Source organism: Rhinoraja longicauda, chromosome 33 (genome assembly GCF_053455715.1).
Source record: "Rhinoraja longicauda isolate Sanriku21f chromosome 33, sRhiLon1.1, whole genome shotgun sequence".
NCBI lineage: Eukaryota > Metazoa > Chordata > Chondrichthyes > Rajiformes > Arhynchobatidae > Rhinoraja > Rhinoraja longicauda.
Genome location: NC_135985.1, coordinates 26,949,990 through 26,972,164, shown reverse-complemented (window position 1 = coordinate 26,972,164; position 22,175 = coordinate 26,949,990). Strand labels below are relative to the sequence as shown.

At 46.5% G+C, this 22,175-nt stretch overlaps 1 protein-coding gene and 1 long non-coding RNA gene across 2 annotated transcripts in view; one reads left to right on the top strand and one right to left on the bottom strand.

Moving 5' to 3' along the window:
- The window catches only part of LOC144608892 (uncharacterized), a 63,447-nt gene extending 60,110 nt beyond the window's left edge, over positions 1–3,337 (bottom strand). Inside the window, exon 1 of the long non-coding RNA XR_013549251.1 lies at positions 3,269–3,337. This is a non-coding gene — a long non-coding RNA (uncharacterized LOC144608892). The remainder of the gene's footprint in view (positions 1–3,268) is intronic.
- Positions 1–21,817, top strand: part of agbl1 (AGBL carboxypeptidase 1) — a 312,383-nt gene extending 290,566 nt beyond the window's left edge. Inside the window, exon 23 of the mRNA XM_078427109.1 lies at positions 18,639–21,817. Within this exon, the coding sequence (XP_078283235.1) occupies positions 18,639–18,777 (139 nt within the window). The 3' untranslated portion in view covers positions 18,778–21,817. The remainder of the gene's footprint in view (positions 1–18,638) is intronic.
- Positions 21,818–22,175: the final 358 nt, after the last annotated feature.

Here is a 22,175-nt window from a genome sequence, read left to right as displayed (position 1 = left end):
TCCCTAATTCTGTGTAGTTCACAGCTATTTAAGGTTGTGGTGTTTAATAGCCTGGTGGCTGTAGGGAATAAGCTGTTCCTGAACCTGGACGTTACAGTTTTCAGGCTCTTGTATCTCCTTCCCGATGGCAGGAGTGAAAAGAGAGTGTGGCCAGGGTGGTGTGGCCCTTCGATGATGGGGAGGTCAGAACCTGTGATGGACTGGGCAGTGTTCACCATTTTTTGAACATACTTAGAACATGGAACATAGACCAATCGCAAAGGAAAAGGCCCTTTGGCCCAAGATATCTGTGCTGACCATAATGCCAATCAAAACAATCACCCCTATTCATTGCTCATGTAAATAATACTTCTATATTACAATGGTATTTGCTTCTACCGCTTCCCCTGGGAGCTGTTCCAAGCACTAACCACACTCTGCAAAAACAAACTTACCATGTACGTCCCCTTTAAACTTTATTCACAAAATGCTGGAGTAACTCAGCAGGTCAGGCAGCATCTCCGGAGAGAAGGAATGGGTGACGTTTCGGGTCGAGACCCTTCTTCAGACTGACCCGAAACGTCACCCATTCCTTCTCTCCCGAGATGCTGCCTGACCTGCTGAGTTACTCCAGCATTTTGTGAATAAATCGATTTGTACCAGCATCTGCAGTTATCTTCTTATACCCTTTAAACTTTACTTTTGCCGCTCACCTTGAAGCCATGTCCTCCAGTATTTAACATGTTCACCATGGATAAAAAGACTGACTGTTTACTCCATACCTCTCATAATTCCATTTACTTCTATCAGGTTTTTCCTCAACTTTCTGACACTCCAGAGAAAACGATACCAGTTTGTTCAATCTCTCCTCATAGATAATACACTCCAAACCTGTCAGCATTCTGGATAAACAATTCTGCACCCTCCAAAGCCTCCACTTCCTTTCTGTCATGCAGATACCTGAACTCCAAACATGGCCGAACCAAAATGTTATTGAAACTTACCAAACAGTGAAAGGCCTGGAAAGAGTGGATGTGGAGAGGATGTTTCCACTAGTGGGAGAGTCTAGGACCAGAGGTCATAGCCTCAGAATTAAAGGGAGTTCCTTTTGGAAGGAAATGAGGAGGAATTTCTTTCGTCAGAGGGTGGTAAATCTGTAGAATTCATTGCAACAGAAGGCTGTGGAGGCCGTCATTGGATATTTTTAAGACAGACATAGATAGATTCTTGATTAGTATGGGTGTCAGGGGTTATGGGGAGAAGGCAGGAGAATGGGGTTGAGAGGAAAAGATGGATCAGCCATGATTGAATGGCGGAGTAGACGATGGTCTAATTCTGTTCCTATCTCTTAGGAACTTATGCAGCTGCAACATGACTCCCCAAATTTTATACAATAACCTGACCTTCTATTGGAATATTCAAATGATCACATAAAGATTCAAAACTAAGAAAAAACATTGTTCACTCATCTCCGATCCCCGAGTCCTTTTCATCTCTGATCTTTCTCACTCACCCACCCATCTGCCAATCACCCACCTCGTATCTAACCTGTATCCACCTATCACTTGCCAGGCTTTGTCCTGCGTCCACCTCTCTTCCAGCTTCATCTGCCCCCCTCCCCCACTGTGATCGGTCTGAGGAAGGCTCCTAACCCAAAATGCATCTGTCCATTTCCAAACCTGCTGAGTCCCTCCAGCACTTTGTCATAGAGTGCAGAAACAGGCCTTTAGAGATACAGTGCATAAACAAGCCTTTTCGGCCCACCAGGTCGGCGCCGACCAGCGATCCCCACACATTAACACTATCCTATGCCCACTAGGGGCAATTTTTACATTTACCTGTACGTCTTTGGATTGTGAGAAGAAACCGAAGATCTCGGACAAAACCCACACAGGTCACAGGGAATACGTACAGACTCCGTACAGTCAGCACCTGTAGTCGGGATTGAACTGGGTCTCCGGCGATGCGCCACCGTGCCATCCCAGTCCTGGCAACATCCTCGTAAATCGTCTCTGTACCCATTCGAACTTGACAACAAAGTGAGTTTTACAACCATATGATAATTTCCTGCTTATTGTGGTGTGCTTTTCAATTAATATTAGGGCATAATTTTTTATGCCCTAAAAAATGTTTTAATTTAGGGCATAACTTTAGTAAATTACTAGACCAAGTGGACCCGTTGGGCCCAAACCTCTCCTGCATTGGTGCAGCACCCTGTCCCCCCCCCTCCCTCAATCTCCCCTCCGTCCTCCCTCGCCCCTCCCTCCCATACTTTTAAACTTAAAAATGTGAATAACTTAAAAAATATAACACCGATTTCAATAAAACTACTTGCATTATCACTAAAGTGACAATGGTGAGTAAGGTGGGCCTAAAATTGTCACGCTGTCGTGTGCCGTTTTGGCTGAAGTTCAGTCACAAACAAGATAACAAACGAGAGTTTTAGTATATAGATTCTTCTCAGAGCAAGAAACTATCAGCTGGGGGAACACTGAGCATTGGGGGAGGGAGGGTGTGGCGGCAGGGGCTGGGAGGGGAGCTGGGGGGGGGGGGATTACATAGATACAGAAATACATAGACAATAGGTGCAGGAGTAGGCCATTCAGCCCTTCGAGCCAGCACCGCCATTCAATGTGATCGTGGCTGATCATCCACAATTGGTACCCCTTTCCTGCCTTCTCCCCATACCCCTTGATTCCGCTAGACTCTCTTTTGAAGGCATCCAGTGAATCGGCCTCCATTGCCTTCCGAGGCAGAGAATTCCACAAATTCACAACTCTGCGTGAAAAAGTTTTTCCTCGTCTCAGTTCTAAATGGCCTACCCCTGATTCGTAAACTGCGGCCCCTGGTTCTGGACTCCCCCAACATCGGGAACATGTTTCCTGCATCTAGCCTGTCCAATCCCTTAATAATTTTATATGTTTCTATAAGATCCCCTCTCATCCTTCTAAATTCCAGTGAATACAAGCTGCCGCTCCAGTCTTTCATCATATGACAGTCCCGCCATCCCGGGAATTAACCTCGTGAACCTATGCTGCAATCCTTCAATAACAAGAATGTCCTTCCTCAAATTAGGAGACCAAAACTGCACACAATACTCCAGGTGTGATCTCACCAGGGCCCTGTACAACTGCAGAAGGACCTCTTTGCTCCTATACTCAACTTCTCTCGTTATGAAAGCCAACATGCCATCAGCTTTCTTCACTGCCTGCTATACTGACGATTCCGGTTCTTTATGTCAAACTAGTTTTATAATCATTGGTCCAAACACTTGTTCTTCAATTCAAACCTTAATGCAGCTCTGCAATGATTCCTCCAGGTCTGCTCCTACAGAGCCCACAGTCTCCGGAACAGGCTGGGACAATCATACTCATACATACCAAGTCAATGTTTATATAGTTTCCAAATAACAGAATGGAGGGGGCACAATTCAGGGGCATGGCAACATGTTCATCCAATCACTTCCCAGTCCCCAGTTATGACCAATCCCGTACATCCTATTGTTGTATCTGCTGGAACATTCTGTGATTAGGATGTTAATCACTTCTCAACCGTCCATGGTTTCATAACCTCTAGCTAACGAGTAGAGATATATCACACAATAGCAAAGCAAGCAGTGATAATTATTTCTAATTAACCTTTAACCCAGAGGGCTATCTTTTAGTCCTTGACTCAATCACCATTAATTGTTTCTAATTAACCCTTACCCATACGGCTATCTTTATAGTCCTTGACTTGATCAAACTTACTTCGTATTTTACCTTGTAAGAAAATAACTGCAGATGCTGGTACAAATCGAAGGTATTTATTCACAAAATGCTGGAGTAACTCAGCAGGTCAGGCAGCATCTTGGAGAGAAGGAATGGGTGACGTTTCGGGTCGAGACCCTTCTTCAGCAGCTCACTAGGGTCTCGTCTACATCCCGCAGCTCCGCTCTTGCTCCCCCTCCCCCCACTCGCAACAAGGACAGAATCCCCCTCGTTCTCACCTTCCACCCCACCAGCCAGCGGATCCAACAAATCATCCGCCAACATTTCCGTCACCTACAACAGGACCCCATCACTGGCCATGTCTTCCCATCCCCTCCCCTTTCTGCATTCCGCAGAGACCGTTCCCTCCGTAACTCCCTGGTCCACTCGTCCCTTCCTACCCAAACCACCCCATCCCCGGGCACTTTCCCCTGCAACAGCAGGAGATGCAACACCTGTCCCTTTACCTCCCCCTCAACTCCATCCAAGGACCCAAACAGTCTTTCCAGGTGAGACAGAGGTTCACCTGCACCTCCTCCAACCTCATCTATTGCATCCGCTGCTCCAGATGTCAACTTATTTACATCGGCGAAACAAAACGCAGGCTCGGCGATCGCTTCGCTCAACACCTGCGCTAGGTCCGTGTTGGCCAATCTGATCTCCCGGTGGCCGAGCACTTCAACTCCCCCTCCCACTCCCAGTCTGACCTTTCTGTCAAGGGCCTCCTCCAGTGCCATAGTGAGGCCCACCGGAAATTGGAGGAACAGCACCTCATATTTCACCTGGGCAGCTTGCAGCCCAGTGGTATGAACATTGACTTCTCCAACTTTAGATAGTTCCTCTGTCCCTCTCTTCCTCTCCCCCTTCCTAGATCTCTCTCTATCTTCCTGTCTCCACCTATATCCTTCCTTTGGCCCACCTCCCTAGTGAGAGCCTCATCTATAATGGAAGAGGGTAAGCCCCGTTTCCTGAAGAATGAGGACATCTCTGATGCCCTAGTGTGATGAAACACCTCATCCCGGGCACAGATGCGGCATAGACGGAGGAATTGGGAGTAGGGGATAGACTTTTTGCAGGAGACAGGGTGGGAAGAAGTGTAGTCCAGATAGCTGTGCGAGTCAGTGGGTTTATAGTAGATGTCAGTCACTAGCCTGTCTCCTGTGATGGAGATGGTGAGGTCCAGAAACGGGAGGGAGATGTCGGAGATAGTCCAGGTATATTTAAGGGCGGGATGGAAATTGGAAGTGAAATGTATGAAGTCAGTGAGTGCTGCATGGGTACAAGAGGTAGCACCAATGCAGTCGTCGATGTAGCGGAGGTGGAGTTCGGGGATGGGGCCAGTGTACGCCCGGAACAGGGATTGTTCGACGTACCCGACAAAGAGGCAGGCATAGCTAGGGCCCATGCGAGTGCCCATAGCTACGCCTCTGGTTTGGAGGAAGTGGGAGAAGTCAAAGGAGAGGTTGTTAAATGGTAATAACCAGCTCTGCTAGGCGGAGGAGAGTAATTCCTCAGTACCTTTACTTTCAGTGACTGATATACTAGGACACCTAGGTCTCATTGTACTTCCCCTTTTCCTAATCTGACACCATTCAGATAATAATCTGCCTTCCTGTTCTTGCCACCAAAGTGGATAACCTCACATTTATCCACATTATACTGCACCTGCCATGCATCTGCCCACACACGCAACCTGTCCAAGTCACCCTGCATCCTCCTCACAGTTCACACTGCCACCCAGCTTTGTGTCATCTGCAAATTTGCTAATGTTATTGTTAATTCTTTCATCTAAATCATGAATGTATATTGTAAATAGCTGCGGTCCCAGCACCGAGCCTTGCGGTACCCCACTATTCACAGCCTGCCATTCTGAAAGGGACCCGTTAATCCCTACTCTTTGTTCCCTGTCTGCCAACCAATTTTCTATCCATGTCAATAACCTACCCCCAATACCATGTGCTCTAATTTTGCCCAATAATCTCCTGTGTGGACCTTCTCAAAGGCTTTCTGAGTCCAGGTACACTACATCCACTGGCTCTCCCTTGTCCATTTTATTTGTTACTTCCTCAAAAAATTCCAGAAGATTTGTCAAGCATGATTTCCTCTTCGTAAATCCATGCTGACTTGGACCGACCCTGTTACTGCTATCCAAATGCGTTACACATCTTACATCTTTGATAATCGACTCCAGCATCTTCCCCATCACAGATGTCAGGCTAACTGGCTTATAATTCCCTGCTTTCTCTCTCCCGCCTTTCTTGAAAAGTGGGATAACATTAGCTACACTGCAATCCCCAGGAACTGATCCAGAATCTATAGAACATTGGAAAATGCATTCCAATGCATCACCAATGCATTCACGATTTCTAGAGCCACCTCCTTGAGTACCCTGGGGTGCAGACCTGGGGATTTATTAGCCTTCAGTCCCATCAGTCTACCCAACACCATTTCCTGACTATTGTGAATTTCCTTCAGTTCCTCCGTCACCCGAGGTCCTCAGTCCCATAGTCCATCTGGGAGATTGTTTGTATCTTCCTCAGTGAAGACAGAACCAAAGCCCCCTGTTCAACTCATCTGCCATTTCCTATGGCATGAACATTGACTTCTCCCACTTCAGGTAGTCCTTGCTTCCCCTCTCTATCCCCTCCCCCTTTCCAGTTCTCCCACCATTCCTCCTGTCTCTGACTACATCCTATCTTTGTCCCGCCTCCTCCCCTAACATCAGTCTGAAGAAGGGTCTCGACCTGAAACGTCACCCATTCCTTCTCTCCCGAGATGCTACCTGACCCGCTGAGTTACTCCAGCATTTTGTGTCTTTCTTCGATTTAAAACAGCATCTGCAGTTTTTTCCTATTCACTGGTTCTCGTTTGTCTGTCCTGCTATTTTCCTTCTCAAAGTATTCCAACAGGTTCGTCAGTAGATTCTGAACACTTTGGGTTTTTGTGATTCAGTTCTGAGGCGTATTTTATTTTCTGCTTTTATTGCACTCAACAAAATCACATATATTTTAAATTATTCAAAGAACTTTGCAAGAGATTCTCAGTCACTGCAAAATGCAACCAAATTGAAATCCGTAACAATAACAATCACAGACCAGATCCCATTCACCTCAATTACTTCAACAAAACCATTTGTTTTTATCTACGCCTTCCGTTTTCTGTCCCGCATTTACTTCCCCCTTATCTTACATCATAGTCATGTCACGACAAGTGCATCTTACAAAACAAATTAGATTATTCAGTAGGTTGTGTTAGCAATCAAACAGTTGTATCTGGCATTCTTAAAGCACAAGAGGTAAAAACAAACTCCTTGTGGCTGACATTCAGTTTAGTTTAGAAACCGAGTTCGGTTAGCCCACCGAGTTCGTGCCGACCAGCGATCCCCACCCAATTACAATTATACCAAGCCAATTAACCTATGTAGTGCGGGAGGAAACCAGAGCACCTAGAGAAAACCCACGCAGGTCACGGGGAGAACGTACAAACTCCGTGCAGATAGCATCCGTAGTCAGGATCGAACCCGGGTCCCTGGTGCTGTAAGGTGGCAATTCTACTGCTGCACCACCATGCATAATATTTTATCAATACAGATGTGCCTAATTTTCCATGTAAGCTTTTGTTTTGAGGTGAGGCCACATTTGGAGCATTGTGTTCATTGTTGCTCTCCCTGCTGTGGGAAGGATGGATGTCATTGGAAGTCCTAGTCTCTCTCGGTAGCTCATGCCCACAAGTCTGTCAACAGTCTTGTCAATGTTCTCTGCATGCTTTCCAGCTTAATGTCATCTTTCCTGCAACTGGGTGACACATTCCAAATATGTGTAGGTTTGTAGGTTAATTGGCTTCTGGAAATTGTCGTTATTATGTAGGATAGAACTAGCTGGTCAGTGTGGACTCGGTGGGCCACAGGACCTGTTTCCATGCCGTATCTCTAAAACTAAAAATAAAAACTAAAGTTATGCTATAAACCTACCAATAGTTTTTTGTTTTGTTTAGAGATACAGCGCGGAAACAGACCATTCGGCCCACCGAGTCTGCACCGACCAGCGATCCCCGCATATTAACACTATCCTGTACACACTAGGGACAGTTTTACATTCATACCGAGCCAATTAACCTACAAACCTGTATGTCTTTGGAGTGTGGGAGGAAACTGAAGATCTCAGAGAAAACCCACACAGGTCACGGGGAGAACGTACAGACTCCGTACAGACAGCACCCGTAGTCGGGATTGAACCCGGGTCTCTGGCGCTGTGAAGCAGCAACTCTACCACTGCGCCACCCTGCTGCTCACATAGCGGAAATCTGCATTATACAAAGATTTAGAACATTTGCTGATTGCAGTCATACATACCAGACTGTATCCAGGCATTGCTCTCAGATGTTCTCTTTCACCTTCAAGCTTTCCCCGGGATACATGTGTTACTTCAGAGATTAGTACACAGGGATTTCATGTCTGCTAATCTTATTTCAAAGTTGCCTCTTACTTAAACAGAATTTGCATTGTTGAAGGAGTTTGAAGTGAATGACTTGAATGTAATAGCACCCTCAGGCATTCTTGAAACACATAAAAAGATCAAAGCAAGCACTGAAATGCAGACAGTCAAAGTAGAGTGCTGTCTAAACTATGCAGTAAATTCAACGTCTTTGCAAAACGCTCAGTGAAGTTTGTGTGCTTTGATCAGCTGGTGTCACTTTTGTCTGAAAGATTGTTGGTTTTGCTCAGCACAGGTCCCATGACAAATCCTTCGATGTTGTCACCCTTTCAGCAGCAGGCAGATATAAGTGGAAGCTGTATGTGTAGCAAGGAACTGCAGCTGCTGGTTTAAACCGAAGATAGACACAAAAAGCTGGAGTAACTCAGCGGGACAGGCAGCATCTCTGGAGAGAAGGAATGGGTGACGTTTGGGTCGAGACCTTTCTTCAGCTGCAGTCTCCCAGTGTTACAGTACCCCTGCTTCCTCTTGCCCCATTCCTTCAGTGAGCTGTCCGTCAGGGAATGTGTCGACCGGCTTGCTGCAGACTGCAGGAGTACGTGCTGAGCGATGCACTGAAGCTTGGTGCAGTCAACAACAAGGCTCGGTGGACTAGGACCACAGTCCTTTCGCTGTTGGACATTGGGGGCAGAGTCCGTCCGGTGTGGACACCGCTGGAACGAGGGAAGGGGTATCACCCCAGGGGCCACATGAGTGGCAATGGTGCAGGTATAACGATATTTGTGGGAACACTATGACACCACGCTAACCAATGTATGTATAGCCTCCGAGAATGTCAGAAGTGTTTTTGCACAGTTCGTGTTTTGTATATATTTTTTATCCTGAAAAAAAGTTTATTTTGAATTAAAATAAAAGATCACCAACTTCATTGGTGATCGGTTTCCAGACAAGGATGAACTTGGTGAACAGTAGCGAGGCAAAATTAGTGCAGGAGTGAATCATCACAAGAGAGAAACCATGGTGGTGCAATGATGTTCGACTTTCACTAATGCTGTTTCCATTATCGAACACTCAGCCTTCTTCACCAATGCTGGATTAAACTGAAACCTCTCAAACAGTGTCAGAAGGCAGTGCAGATTCTGGTTTAAATAGAAGATAGACACAAAAAGCTGGAGTAACTCAGCGGGACAGGCAGCATCTCTGGAGAGAAGTTTCTCTGGGTGACGTTTCAGGTCGAGACCCTTCAGATTAGTCAGGGGAAAGGGAAACGAGAGACCGCGAGAGAAGACGGCAGGGGAAGAGAAATGACATTCTGGCCTTCCATCATAGTGAGGAGGGGACTGGAGGAGACTCACTGTGATGGATGTTTCTTTTTTTTTGGTGTGTTTTGTGTTGGTTGGGGTTGTGTAATTTGCTTATTTTATTGCTCTTATTGTTGGACTGTGGGTGACGAAATCGCGTCCAAAAGACTTGTTTTTTGGATGACAAATAAAGATATCTTGTATCCTGTATATAGACGATGATGTAGAGAGATCATATCGAGTCCACATCACAAGATTAGAAATTGTTCATCCAGAGCTGAACACACTTCTCGGCATCTGCATACAATGGCCTTTTGCCCTCCTTGTGCTTCATGCGTGTGGTGGTGGAAAGATTGGTGGAAACAGGACCGCGATGTGAATTCTCTTTCCTTGACCCCATGTAGAGAGATAAAGAACATTGAATGAAAGATATGAAAAAAAAGTAACGATGATACAGGTTAGCTGTTTGTTGGGTGAAAAAGAGAAGCTGGTGCAACTTGGGTGGGGGAGGGATAGAGAGAGAGAGAGGGGGAATGCCGGGGCTACCTGAAGTGAGAGAAATCAATATTCATACCACTGGCCTGTAAGCTGTGTCGGTCAGAAGGGACTTCATTCATTTGAGGTTTGTTGACAGGTGCTGATGAAGATAACACATCAGTCACACTGGATACACCTGAACTTAAAATTAATTTGCAAATAGGACTAGATTAGATGGGGTCATGGTCATGGTGAGCGTGGATGAGTTGGGTCGAAGGGCCTGACTCCATGCTCTGGCTGATTCTGTGACTTGAACCTTTGGTATCAGTGATGGAAGAAAGGGCCTGATATGGACCAAGCCTTCCATATAAAAAGCTTTCATTTGAAGTTGAAGTTGTCAGTAAGCAATAAGACTGAGGCTGTTGGGAGTAGCAGGAGTTCTTGTTCCCCTCAGGGTCAAACTTCACCTTCCTACAAGTTTCCATGTCTGTTTGGGCCCTCCCTCAAAATCCCCATCCCTTTTATGTCACTAAACTACAAACATTTCTAGTCGACTTCAAAGTTTCTTTCACCTCTGCATGTATGTTTCCCAGTTTTTCATTTCAGTGACCAAAGCTTAATGTTAAAATAACAGACCCGCCGCTACTCCCTTTGGGCAGAGCATGTTGAACAGAATGATTCCTGCATCAGTAATCCCGGCACAGTGAGGTAGTGCCGGAGTGACTGAGAGAGTCACACATCATGGAAACAGACCCTTCAGCCCAACTTGCCCATGCCGACCAACATGCCCCATCCACACTAATAATAATTCTAATAATTCAACATTTACGCCAGCCGTTTAATATTAATGAAATACAGAATGCCCCTGCTACACCCGACATTTTAATACAGAGCAAAGATCATGTGATTAGTCACTGGTCTCTGAATGACACTGCAACCTCCACAAAGGTTCATTGCTGTTAAATGCTGAGTGTGTATGGGGACTACCAGATTGGCAGGACACAGCATATTTACTGCTACACTCCTACGCACAACAAAGTCAATGCATGGCACGATGACTTCCCTTCCTTCCTGAGTCCTGATGCTGAAAATTAATAAAGGGGCTGTCAGGAGTGAGTTATGTTCATGCTTTGCATTGTCAGGGGGTCTCTGGCTTTACACGGGTCCTGCCCCACTCCCTGCACCCAGGCACTTTGCTGGCATGAGCTTGGAAAGCACAGTCATAACAAAGGCTGCATTTACATAGTTTCAACCATTCATGCATCAGAAAACAACATTTTGTGGACGCAGCCCAGACCATCACACAAACCAACTTCCCTTCCATTGACTCCATTTATGCCTCACGCTGCCTCGGCAAGGCCAGCAGCAGAGTCAAGGACGGGTCACATCCTGGCCACTCCCTCTTCTCCCCTCTCCCATCAGGCAAAAGGTAGAGAAGTGTGAAAACGCACAGCACCAGATTCAGGGACAGTTTCTTCCCAGCTGTTATCAGGCAACTATCACAAAGCGAGAGCAGTGCTGAACTACTATCTAGCTCATTGGTGACCCTTGGACTATCTTTGATTGCAGTTTGCTGACTTTTTTCTTGCACTACACGTTATTCCCTTATCAAGTGAAGTGGATGAAGGGGAGCCAGTGGATGTAGTGTATCTAGCCTTTCAGAAAGCCTTTGATAAGGTCCCACACGGGAGGTTGGTGAGCAAAATTAGAGCACATGGTATTGGGGGTAGGGTGTTGACATGGATAGAGAATTGGTTGACAGACAGGAAGCAAAGAGTAGGAATAAATGGGTCCTTTTTCAGAATGGCGGGCAGTGGCGAGTGGAGTGCCCCAAGGCTCGGTGCGGGGACTGCAACTATTTACAATATATATTAATGATTTGGATGATGGAATTAGAAGTAACACTAGCAAGTTTGCAGATGACACAAAGCTGGGTGGCAGTGTGAACTGCGAAGAGGATGTTAGATTTTAGTTTTTAGATTTAGAGATACAGCGCGGAAACAGGCCCTTCGGCCCACCGGGTCCGCGCCGCCCAGCGATCCCCACACATTAACACTATCCTACGCACACTAGGGACCATTTTTTTTTTTTTTAACGTTTGCCCAGCCAATTAACCTACATACCTGTACATCTTTGGAGTATGGGAGGAAACCGAAGATCTCGGAGAAAACCCACGCAGGTCACGGGGAGAACGTACAAACTCCGTACAGACAGTACCCGTAGTCAGGATCGAACCTGAGTCTCCGGCGCTGCATTCGCTGTAAGGCAGCAACTCTAATGCTGTGCCACCGTGCCTCCCTTAGGAGTCATGTTAGGAGGATGCAGGGTGACTTGAACAGGTTGAGTGAGTGGGCAGATGCATGGCAGATGCAGTATAATGGAGATAAATGTGAGGTTATCCACTTTGGCGGCAAAAATAAGGAGGCAGATTATTATCTCAATGGTGTCAGTTTAGGTAAGGGGGAAGTGCAACGAGACCCTCGTTTCCTTGTACACCAGTCACTGAAAGTAAGCGTGTAGGTACAATAGGCAGTGAAGAAAGCTAATGGCATGTCAGTCTTCACACTGAGAGGATTTGAATATAGGAGTAAAGAGGTCCTGCTGCAGTTGTATAGGGCCTGGTGAGACCACATCTTGAGTATTGTGTGCAGTTTTGGTCTCCTAATTTGAGGAAGGACGTCCATGCTATTGAGACAGTGCAGCATATCACTGATTGGGGCCTGTTGGTCAGGAAGTCAAGGATCCAGTTGCAGAGATGAGTGCTGACTCATAATCAGATAATCTCCCTGAAGGTAATGTTTCATCTGTTACACTCTCCAGATTCTATTTGGAGTGGGCACTTGTGTAAGATATGTAGTAAGGACCCCCTCCCACCTTGCCCCCTCTCCCTCCCCCCCTCCTCCCCACCCTCCCCCCTTCCCCCCCTCTCCCCCCCCCCCCCTCTCCCCCCCCCTCCCTCCCCTCCCCTCCCCCTCCCAGGGATGTAATGCTGAGGCCCTATAAGGCGCTGGTCAAGCTGCATTTGGAGTATTGTGAGCAATTTTGGGCACCATATCTGAGGAAGGATGTGCTGGCTCTGGAGAGGGTCCAGAGGATGTGCTGGCTCTGGAGAGGGTCCAGAGGATGTGCTGGCTCTGGAGAGGGTCCAGCGGATGTGCTGGCTCTGGAGAGGGTCCAGAGGATGTGCTGGCTCTGGAGAGGGTCCAGAGGATGTGCTGGCTCTGGAGAGGGTCCAGAGGATGTGCTGGCTCTGGAGAGGGTCCAGAGGATGTGCTGGCTCTGGAGAGGGTCCAGAGAAGGTTTACAAGAATGATCCCAAGAATGAGTGGGTTAACATATGATGAGCCTATGCCTGTACTCACTGGAGTTTAGAAGAATGAGGGGGGACTTCATTGAAACAGACAGAATAATGAAAGTCTTGGAAAGAGTGGATGTGGAGAGGATGTTTCCACTTGTGGGAGAGTCTAGGACTAGAGGTCATGCCTCAGAATTATAGGACATTCTTTTCGGAAGTAGATGAGGCGGAATTTCTTTTGAAAGAGGGTGATGAATCTGTGGAATTTGCCACAGACGGCTGTGGAGGCTAAGTCAGTGGATATATTTAAGGCAGAGATAAATAGAGTGGCAGAGGTTATGGGGAGAAGGCAGGAGAATGGGGTTAGGAGGGAGAGATAGATCAGTCATGATTGAATGGCAGAATAGACTTGATGGGCCGAGTGGCCTAATTCTATCCTATCACTTATCATCTTATGACTTTGGTACTACAAGTTTCATGCATTCCTACCCTGAGAAGTCTTCAACAGAATGCAGTTGATCTTAACATGGATATGAAAGATATAATGCTTGGGTTTCTCTGCATGTTCAGGGTTATTATTGCAAGTCTGATGCCTTTGGTACTTTTTGTTGAGGACAACATTGTTGACAACAGCACGCCGTGGTTAATCGTAGGCGATGGCCCTTAACTCTACGATTTTTCATAGCTTTTGGGGAACAGGTGATGCAAATTCTGAAGCATAAATTTTTGAGGGTGATGGAATTGGAAAAGTTGTGTGCCCCGCATCTCTTCCTGATGTAAGACACCAGTTCTAACGTAGAAAATAAAAACTGCAGATGCTGATTTAAATCGAATGCAGACACCAGTTCTAACATGTTCCTTCTGAAACAATGTTGGGTCAGCTTTCCTCCTACCCTCTGAGTACCACAATGTAGCTGGAGGAGGGTGGCACTCTTGGATCTGCGGACTTCTGCATGCATCTGATGCCAGGGAAGGGGCACCTGTGCCACCCACAGACACAAGAGTGGTATGGAGCACTAGGAGCCTGGGTTGTATTCAGAGGCACAGGCAATAGTTATCTGCCAAAAACATTGAAATATTAAATCATAACTTTACTTTAATTTAGTTTCGAGATACAGCGCCGAAACAGGCCCTTCAGCCCACTGATTCCACGCCGACCAATGATCCCTGCACATTTACACTATCCTACACCATCCGGACAATTTACAATTATAGCAAGCCAATTAGCCTACAAACATATACATCTTTGGAGTGTGGGAGGAAACCGGAAATCCCAGAGAAAACCCACACAGGTCACGGGGAGAACGTACAAACTCCGGGCAGATAAGCATCCAGAGTCGGGATAGAACCCGGGTCTTTGACGCTCCTTAAATATCCTGGAGAAACTTAATATTGTATTGGTGTTTTGGCTAGAGGAGATCACTATTAATGAGGATTGGAACTTAACACATTAGTAAAACTTGAGGTCAATGGGGATTTGATGTTGAGCATCTGAAAAATAGTGGGACATTCCCCCTCCACCTTTCTAAAAAGAAATACAAAATGCAAGGAAGTCTCATTTGCTCTTAAATGATTAAAGACTACTCTTCCATCACCGTTCTCTACCAATCTGAGTAGGTGAACTGGAATGGGACTCCGATATAACTGCCTCGACCTGGATTTGTCGGTTGGGTCTCAATGGTATTGATATTGTTTTCGTATTGTCACGTGTAGCAAAATACAGTGGAACCTTTGCTTATGTTCTATCCAGTCACATCATAGTGTGCGAGTACAATCACGTCATACACAAGTACAACAGGTAATGCAAAGAGAGAAATACCTGCGTGCAGAATATAATGTTACAATGTGATGGCATTACAGTTAGAGACAAAAAGTTCAAGCTCAGTAGTGAGGCAGGTTGGAAGGTCGGGACTGCACCTTAGCTAATGGGAGGACCGCTCAGTAGTCTGATGACGGCAGGCCAGAAGCTGTTTTGAATCTGGTGATACACACTTTCAAGCTTTTGTATCTTTTCCGCAATGCGAGGGGAGAAGAGATAATGAAGTGTGAAAAAAAGTCCTTGATTATGAAGGTAGACACAAAATGCTGGAGTAACTCAGCGGGTCAGGCAGCATCTCGGGAGAGAAGGAATGGGTGACGTTTCGGGTCGAGACCAGACCCTTGATTATGAGGCAGTTTGAAGTGGCGATGAGGTTGATGGTGGGGAGACTGGTCTGTGTAATGGACTGAGCGACATCCACAACTGTGTAATTCTATGTTAAGCCAAGTTATGATGAATGGTGATAGGATGCTTTCTATGTGTGGAAGCTGGTAAACTCATTGGGGACATGATGTTGATGATACTTTATCGTCACTTGTACCGAGGTACAGTGAAATTCTTTTTGCATACGAAGTACGAAGCTACTCACTATCCCGCGGTCTAGGCTTAAGCTCAGGGGTGACCGCGCTTTTGCGGTTGCAGCTCCTAGACTGTGGAACAGCATCCCTCTCCCCATCAGAACTGCCCCCTCCATCGACTCCTTTAAGTCCAGGCTCAAAACCTATTTCTACTCCCTAGCGTTTGAGGCTCATTGAGGAGGCGCTGTGAACTTTTTGCGTGCTACTGTATGTTTCATTTTTTTCCTTAGTACCTAATCAGATGTACAGCACTTTGGTCAACGTGGGTTGTTTTTAAATGTGCTATACAAATAAAAATTGACTTGACTTGACTACACAAAAGAGTCGCCACAATATTACAAGAAGTACTCATCCCTCCTTGGTCCCCTCCCCCACGCCAGGTCCCTCTTTGTCCTCGGCGGAGTGGCCCATCCCCCTTGGCTTGTATACACTGGAATTTAGAAGGATGAGAGGAGATCTTATCGAAACGTAAAAGATTATTATGGGGTTGGACACATTAGAGGCAGGAAACATGTTCCCAATGTTGGGGGAGTCCAGAACAAGGGGCCACAGTTTAAGAATAAGGGGTAGGCCATTTAGAACTGAGATGAGGAAAAACTTTTTCAGTCAGAGAGTTGTGAATCTGTGGAATTCTCTGCCTCAGAAGGCAGTGGAGGCCAATTCTCTGAATGCATTCAAGAGAGAGCTGGATAGAGCTCTTAAGGATAGCGGAGTCAGGGGGTATGGGCAGAAGGCAGGGGCGGGGCACTGATTGAGAATGATCAGCCATGATCACATTGAATGGCGGTGCTGGCTCGAAGGGCCGAATGGCCTCCTCCTGCACCTATTGGCCCGACTCTGACCTCCCGGCTCCCACCTCTAGGTTCTCACCTCGAAGTCGAACTTCCAAACATGCCGAACATCCTTAATCTTATAGATTCATAGAGTCATAGAGTGATACAGCATGGTAACAGGCCCTTCAGCCCAACTTGCTCACACTGACCAACATGTTCCATCTACACGAGTCCCACCTGGCTGCGTGAGGCCCATGGATGATACGATACGATAGAACTTCATTTATCCCAGGTGGGAAATTGATCTGCCAACAGTCATAAAACACAAGATACAAGAAACATGAAATTAAAGTGACAAGTGGAAAGGATTGAGGATGTGCAAAGATTAGGCGGGGGGGGGGGGGGGGGGTTGGGGGAGGGGAAGGGGAGGGGAGTCGGTCTCAATCTATCCCAACAACAGAGGGGGGAGGATTGTACAGTTTGATAGCCACAGAGAAGAAGGATCTCCTGTGGCGTTCTGTGCTGCATCTTGGTGGAACCAGTCAGTTGCTGAAGAAACTCCTCAGGTTGACCAGTGTGTCATGGGGGGTGAGGTGTAATGTCCAAATACTCTGCAGTTTGAGGACCATCACCCATGAATCCAACTCCGCCCGCAGGACGGAGCCAGCCTTCCTGATGAGTTTGTTGATCCTAATGTCATCCACTGCCTTCGCCCTGCTGCCCCAGCACATGGCAGCGACAAAGATGGCACTGGCACCACCGATTGGTAGAACATCTGCAGCATCTTACTGCAGATGTTGAAGGAGTGGAGCCTTCTCAAAAAGTGCAGCCGGCTCTTTCCCTTCTTGTACAGGGCCTCAGCGTTCCTGGACCAATCCAGTTTACTTGGATATTTCCAGGATACTTGTACTCCTTGGTAAACTGCGCATCCACACCATTGATGGAGACAGAGGACAGGGGTGTTCCTCTCCTCCTAATGTCCGCCAATAACTCTTTAGTCTTGTCGATGTTGAGCTGCAGGTGATTCAGCCCACACCACTCAACAAAGTCGCTGACTACACCTCTGTATTCAGCTTCCCTCCCCTCACTGATGCAGCCCACAATTGCAGAGTCATCCAAAAACATCTGCAGGGGGCAGGAGACCGAGTTATATCTGAAGTCCGAGGTGTAGATGGTGAACAGGAAGAGAGAGAGGACCATCCCCTGTAGGGCCACGTGTTGCTCACCACCATGTCCGAACGAGACACTGTTCTGTAGCCTGACATATGGTGGTCGTCCAGTCAGGTAGTTGGTGATCCAGGACACTAATGGAGCATCTACCGGCATCTTCGTCAGTTTGCTCCCTAGCAGCACAGGCTGGATGGTGTTAAAAGCACTGGAGAAGTCAAAACACATGACTCTCACAGTGCTTCCCGGCTTATCCAGACCCAGCATCAGGATATAGTGAAGGTCTGGAGGTTTGAGGGAACTCAGCATTGTCACACCTTGGCCCCATTAAGCACAAATTGTCTTTCCCTGGCACCCATTGTAAAACCACATCTTAAAGATCAGCTCACAGGTGATCAGCTTTACTGTGCAAACTAGTGCAACTTTACTGACAAATGTTCTGCTTGATGAATTAGAAGGTGGGAATGTCCCATGTACATAGCAGTGGTGTGTGGGTGTGTGTGTGTGTGGTGTCATCACAGGTGTGTGGAACCAGCTGCCAGAGGAAGTAGTTGAGGCAGGTTCTATAACAACATTGAAAATACATTTGCACAGGTTAGGGTTAGCAACAGCAATTCACTCTACCTTGGTACACATGACGATAAACTAATCTCAACTCTAGAGGATAGACACAAAATGCTGGAGAAACTCAGGCAGCATCTCTGGATAGAAGGAATGGGTGATGTTTAGAGAGATTTAGAGGGCTAAAGTGCAAATGGGACAAACGGAAATCAGAATGGCGTATATGGAACATCTTGCATGGATGAATTGTGCTGAAGTGCCTGATTCTATGCTGCATGACTCTATCACTCGCGGCCCACACACCCAACTACCCCCCTGGGAAACAAAGACAGGAGCTATTGCATCTTGAGATTGACCATCATATCAGTGACCTGACCATTTGAGATTGACCATCATATCAGTGACCTGACCATTTGCAGGAAGCTTCACTGGAGATTTCACACAATGCAATTGTCTTTAATTGAGAAGGAAACTAATGGCTCTTTGTTTCTTCTTCCTGTGTGCAGTGACACGAGTGTCGATGATGAGCCTCCATGCCCAGAGGACATCGATTACTTCACGGACAACTGCACCGAGGATGAAGATGATCCTATTGATCTCCGGCCCGAGGTGACCAACTGCTGTGAGGATGAACTCCAGTGCTGAGATGTGATGCTCATTACAGACGGTGCCCCACTCTGAGTGAAGGGACAAGGCCCTGCATTATACCAGTGACACCAAACGCATGGAGAATGGGGACTGAGCAAAAGCCTGCTGAATGCAGTTTATACCTCTCACCTTCCAGGCGAACTGAATATTATCTACAGCGACTGCATCACCCGTGATCTTGCTCAGTGTTTCATTATCCTTCAATGTCTAATTACATTGCAGAATCCTGCTTACCCTCGTACTCCACTGAAAGTAGTCCTAGGACATCCACCGTGGATCACTGAACCCGCATTGCTGGAGGACCTCCCTCCAGGATGTATCAGGGAGTGGATCTTGACATGGATGCACCCATCACGTCTCCCCGCAACCATCCACTAAGCTTCCGTAGATCCATGAATCTAAATCATATCAATATAGTCAGAGCCATGGAGTGATGGAGTCGAGACACAGGCCCTTTGTTCCACTGAGTCTGTGGTGACAGGTTCTTGGCCAAAGGTATTCCACGAGGAGCTCACAGTCACTTGACCACGACTGGTGTGGGCAAGAACCCTGGTGCATCCAGAGTGTGGGACTGTGCCGAATGCTAAATACTCTTCTTTGGCCATTGTTTGGACATTGGTCAATAAATCAGAGACACAAGAAAGATTACAGATGCTGGAATTTTTAAACAACACACAAGCTGCTGGTCTGTGTCTGTGGCAAAGAGATGGTCAACATTTTGAGTTTTTTAGTAAATAATCCAAGTGATTTCCTGGACATGGCTGAAGGTAGTGTAGCGTTTGGGTGGTTATTGGAGTCTGTGAGCTTGGTGCCAGCCGATCCCTGGTTATGGCATTTCATCAGGCCCTATCAGAGGGGTGGTTGGAGTCCTTGAGGATACTGTTTGATCAGAGAGATGAAACCTAGCCCATTCATTTCTGATTTAATTGTGTCCTTGTACTAACAGACCATCATCTGGAAACATCATTGAATTTGAAATAGTTCCTTCAATAAATATTAGTGACTGACTGTTTCACATAATACTTCATCATACGTGTCTGGCCTCATCCTGAAGTTTAGTTTAGAGGTACAGCACTGAAACAGGCCCTTCGGCCCACTGAGTCCACATCAACCAGCAACCCCCGCACACTAACACTATCCTACACACTAGGGACAATTTACATTGATACCAAAGCCAATTAACATACAAACCTGTCCATCTTTGGAGCATTTGGAGAAAACTCACATGGTCACAGAAAGAAGGTACAAACTCCATACAGACAGCACCCATTGTCAGGTTGGAACCTGGGTCTCTGGCTGTGTTGAGCAGCAACTCTACCGCTGCGCCACCATGCCACACTTGTTGAACGTCTTGCGCTGACGTTACGCCGATTGAAAATGGAGCTGTGGAACTGCTGTGGAACTGCCCAGGAGAGTATTTTGTAGGTTGCACCCAGATGGATCTATATGATGGAAGGATCTGAAGAAGTGTCTCGACCCAAAACGTCCTGTGCAACGCGCTTCCATTGATAAAATGCAGGAAGCTCAACTATAAAAGCTGCCCTTCTGTTTCTGAACACCATGATCTCTGCTCATAGACACAAAATGCTGGCCGGACAGGCAGCATCTCTGGAGAAAAGGAATGGGTGACATTTCTGGTCAAGACCTTTCGTCTGAAGAATTCCTTCTCTCCAGAGATCTGCCTGTCCCGTGAGTTACTCCAGCATTTTGTGTCTATCTTTGGTGTAAACCAGTATCTGCAGTTCCTTCCTGCACATGATCCTGCTCGTCAGCACCGACACCTTTCCTTGACTGTAGAATGTCTGTAGTTTTTACTGTCTGTTAGCAATTGATGCAGAAACCATGTCAAGTTTGCAATGGGTAGGTTGTTGAGGGAAAACTGAATGAATAATCACGTGCTTACCATGAGGGTCAACACTAACCTGAAGGAAAGTTAGTTTAAAGAAAAGTACAGACAGTGCTGGAGTAGCTCAGCGAGTCAGGCAGCATCCGTGGTGAGGTCTCTCAGGTGTGTTCGCCTGTTCTGAATCTCACAGGAAGAACGTACAAACTGTACAGACAGCATCATATCATATCATATCATATATATACAGCCGGAAACAGGCCTTTTCGGCCCACCAAGTCCGTGCCGCCCAGCGATCCCCGTACATTAACACTATCCTACACCCACTAGGGACAATTTTTTACATTTACCCAGTCAATTAACCTACATACCTGTACGTCTTTGGAGTGTGGGAGGAAACCGAAGATCTCGGAGAAAACCCACGCAGGTCACGGGGAGAACGTACAAACTCCTTACAGTACAGCACCCGTAGTCAGGATCGAACCTGAGTCTCCGGCGCTGCATTCGCTGTAAAGCAGCAACTCTACCGCTGCGCTACCGTGCCGCCCAATGTCAGGATCGAACCCGGGTCTCTTCTCACTCACTAAGTGCTCCCATTCCCCCATGCTCTAGATCACCTTGTTTCCGTGTATCCACAAGGGCACTCCAGCTTTACCCTGTCCCAGGCATTCCCCACCTCTATTCCTGCTGCACTTTCACAAGCTTCTCCTTCAAATATCTTCATCCTGAAAGTTTAGCCCTGTTTCTCTCCCCATGGATGCAGCCTGACCTGCTGAGTATTTCAACATCAATTTTTTTTGTCTCTATATTTCCAGTGTCTGCAATAGTTTTGCATTTCATTTGCTAGTTGGGTTAAAAGCTCACCCTTCATGCAATGCCCTCTGTCTGCTACTCCTTCAGTTTCTGTGCCAATTCCATGAATCTATCTGACTCTCTTAATTATTTTATAACACGTACATTGCCTGTATCATCTTTAAGTATCACCGAACACGTTCTGATCTTGGCGTACACTACTTTCAATCCTTTGGAATCCAAATAACAGCCATGTTTCTGCCTATAAACTGGGAGCTCTGACAAATTCTGAGTAAACACTTTATTGAAAAGCTTCGATGTCGTGCTACATCTGTTCCACTCTCTCTATCTAATCCTCATTTCTTCAAAAATCTGTCGTACTTTTCAGCAAATTTGTGCCATGCTCCCTGTTTCCTCAAAATAAATGATAAAATAAAAGAGTTTGACAAAAACGATGTGATCTGTGGATGCCAAACTTACACGTGTGACTTTCTTGAATAAATGTCTTCTGTTGCACCAATAACAGTAGACATGTATGAGTTGGATAGAAAACCTGTAGTCATAGGGAGATACAGCACAAATACATTGCCTTTGGGCTAACGAGTCTATGCCGACCATCCAGGTTATACTAACAGCTATTTATTTTACTCACATTCTCATCACCTCCCCACTCACCATCACTTTAAAGGCCATTTATTTTAGTTTGGTTTAGTTTAGAGACACAGGCCCTGTGTACGTGCCAACCAGCGATCCCCGCACG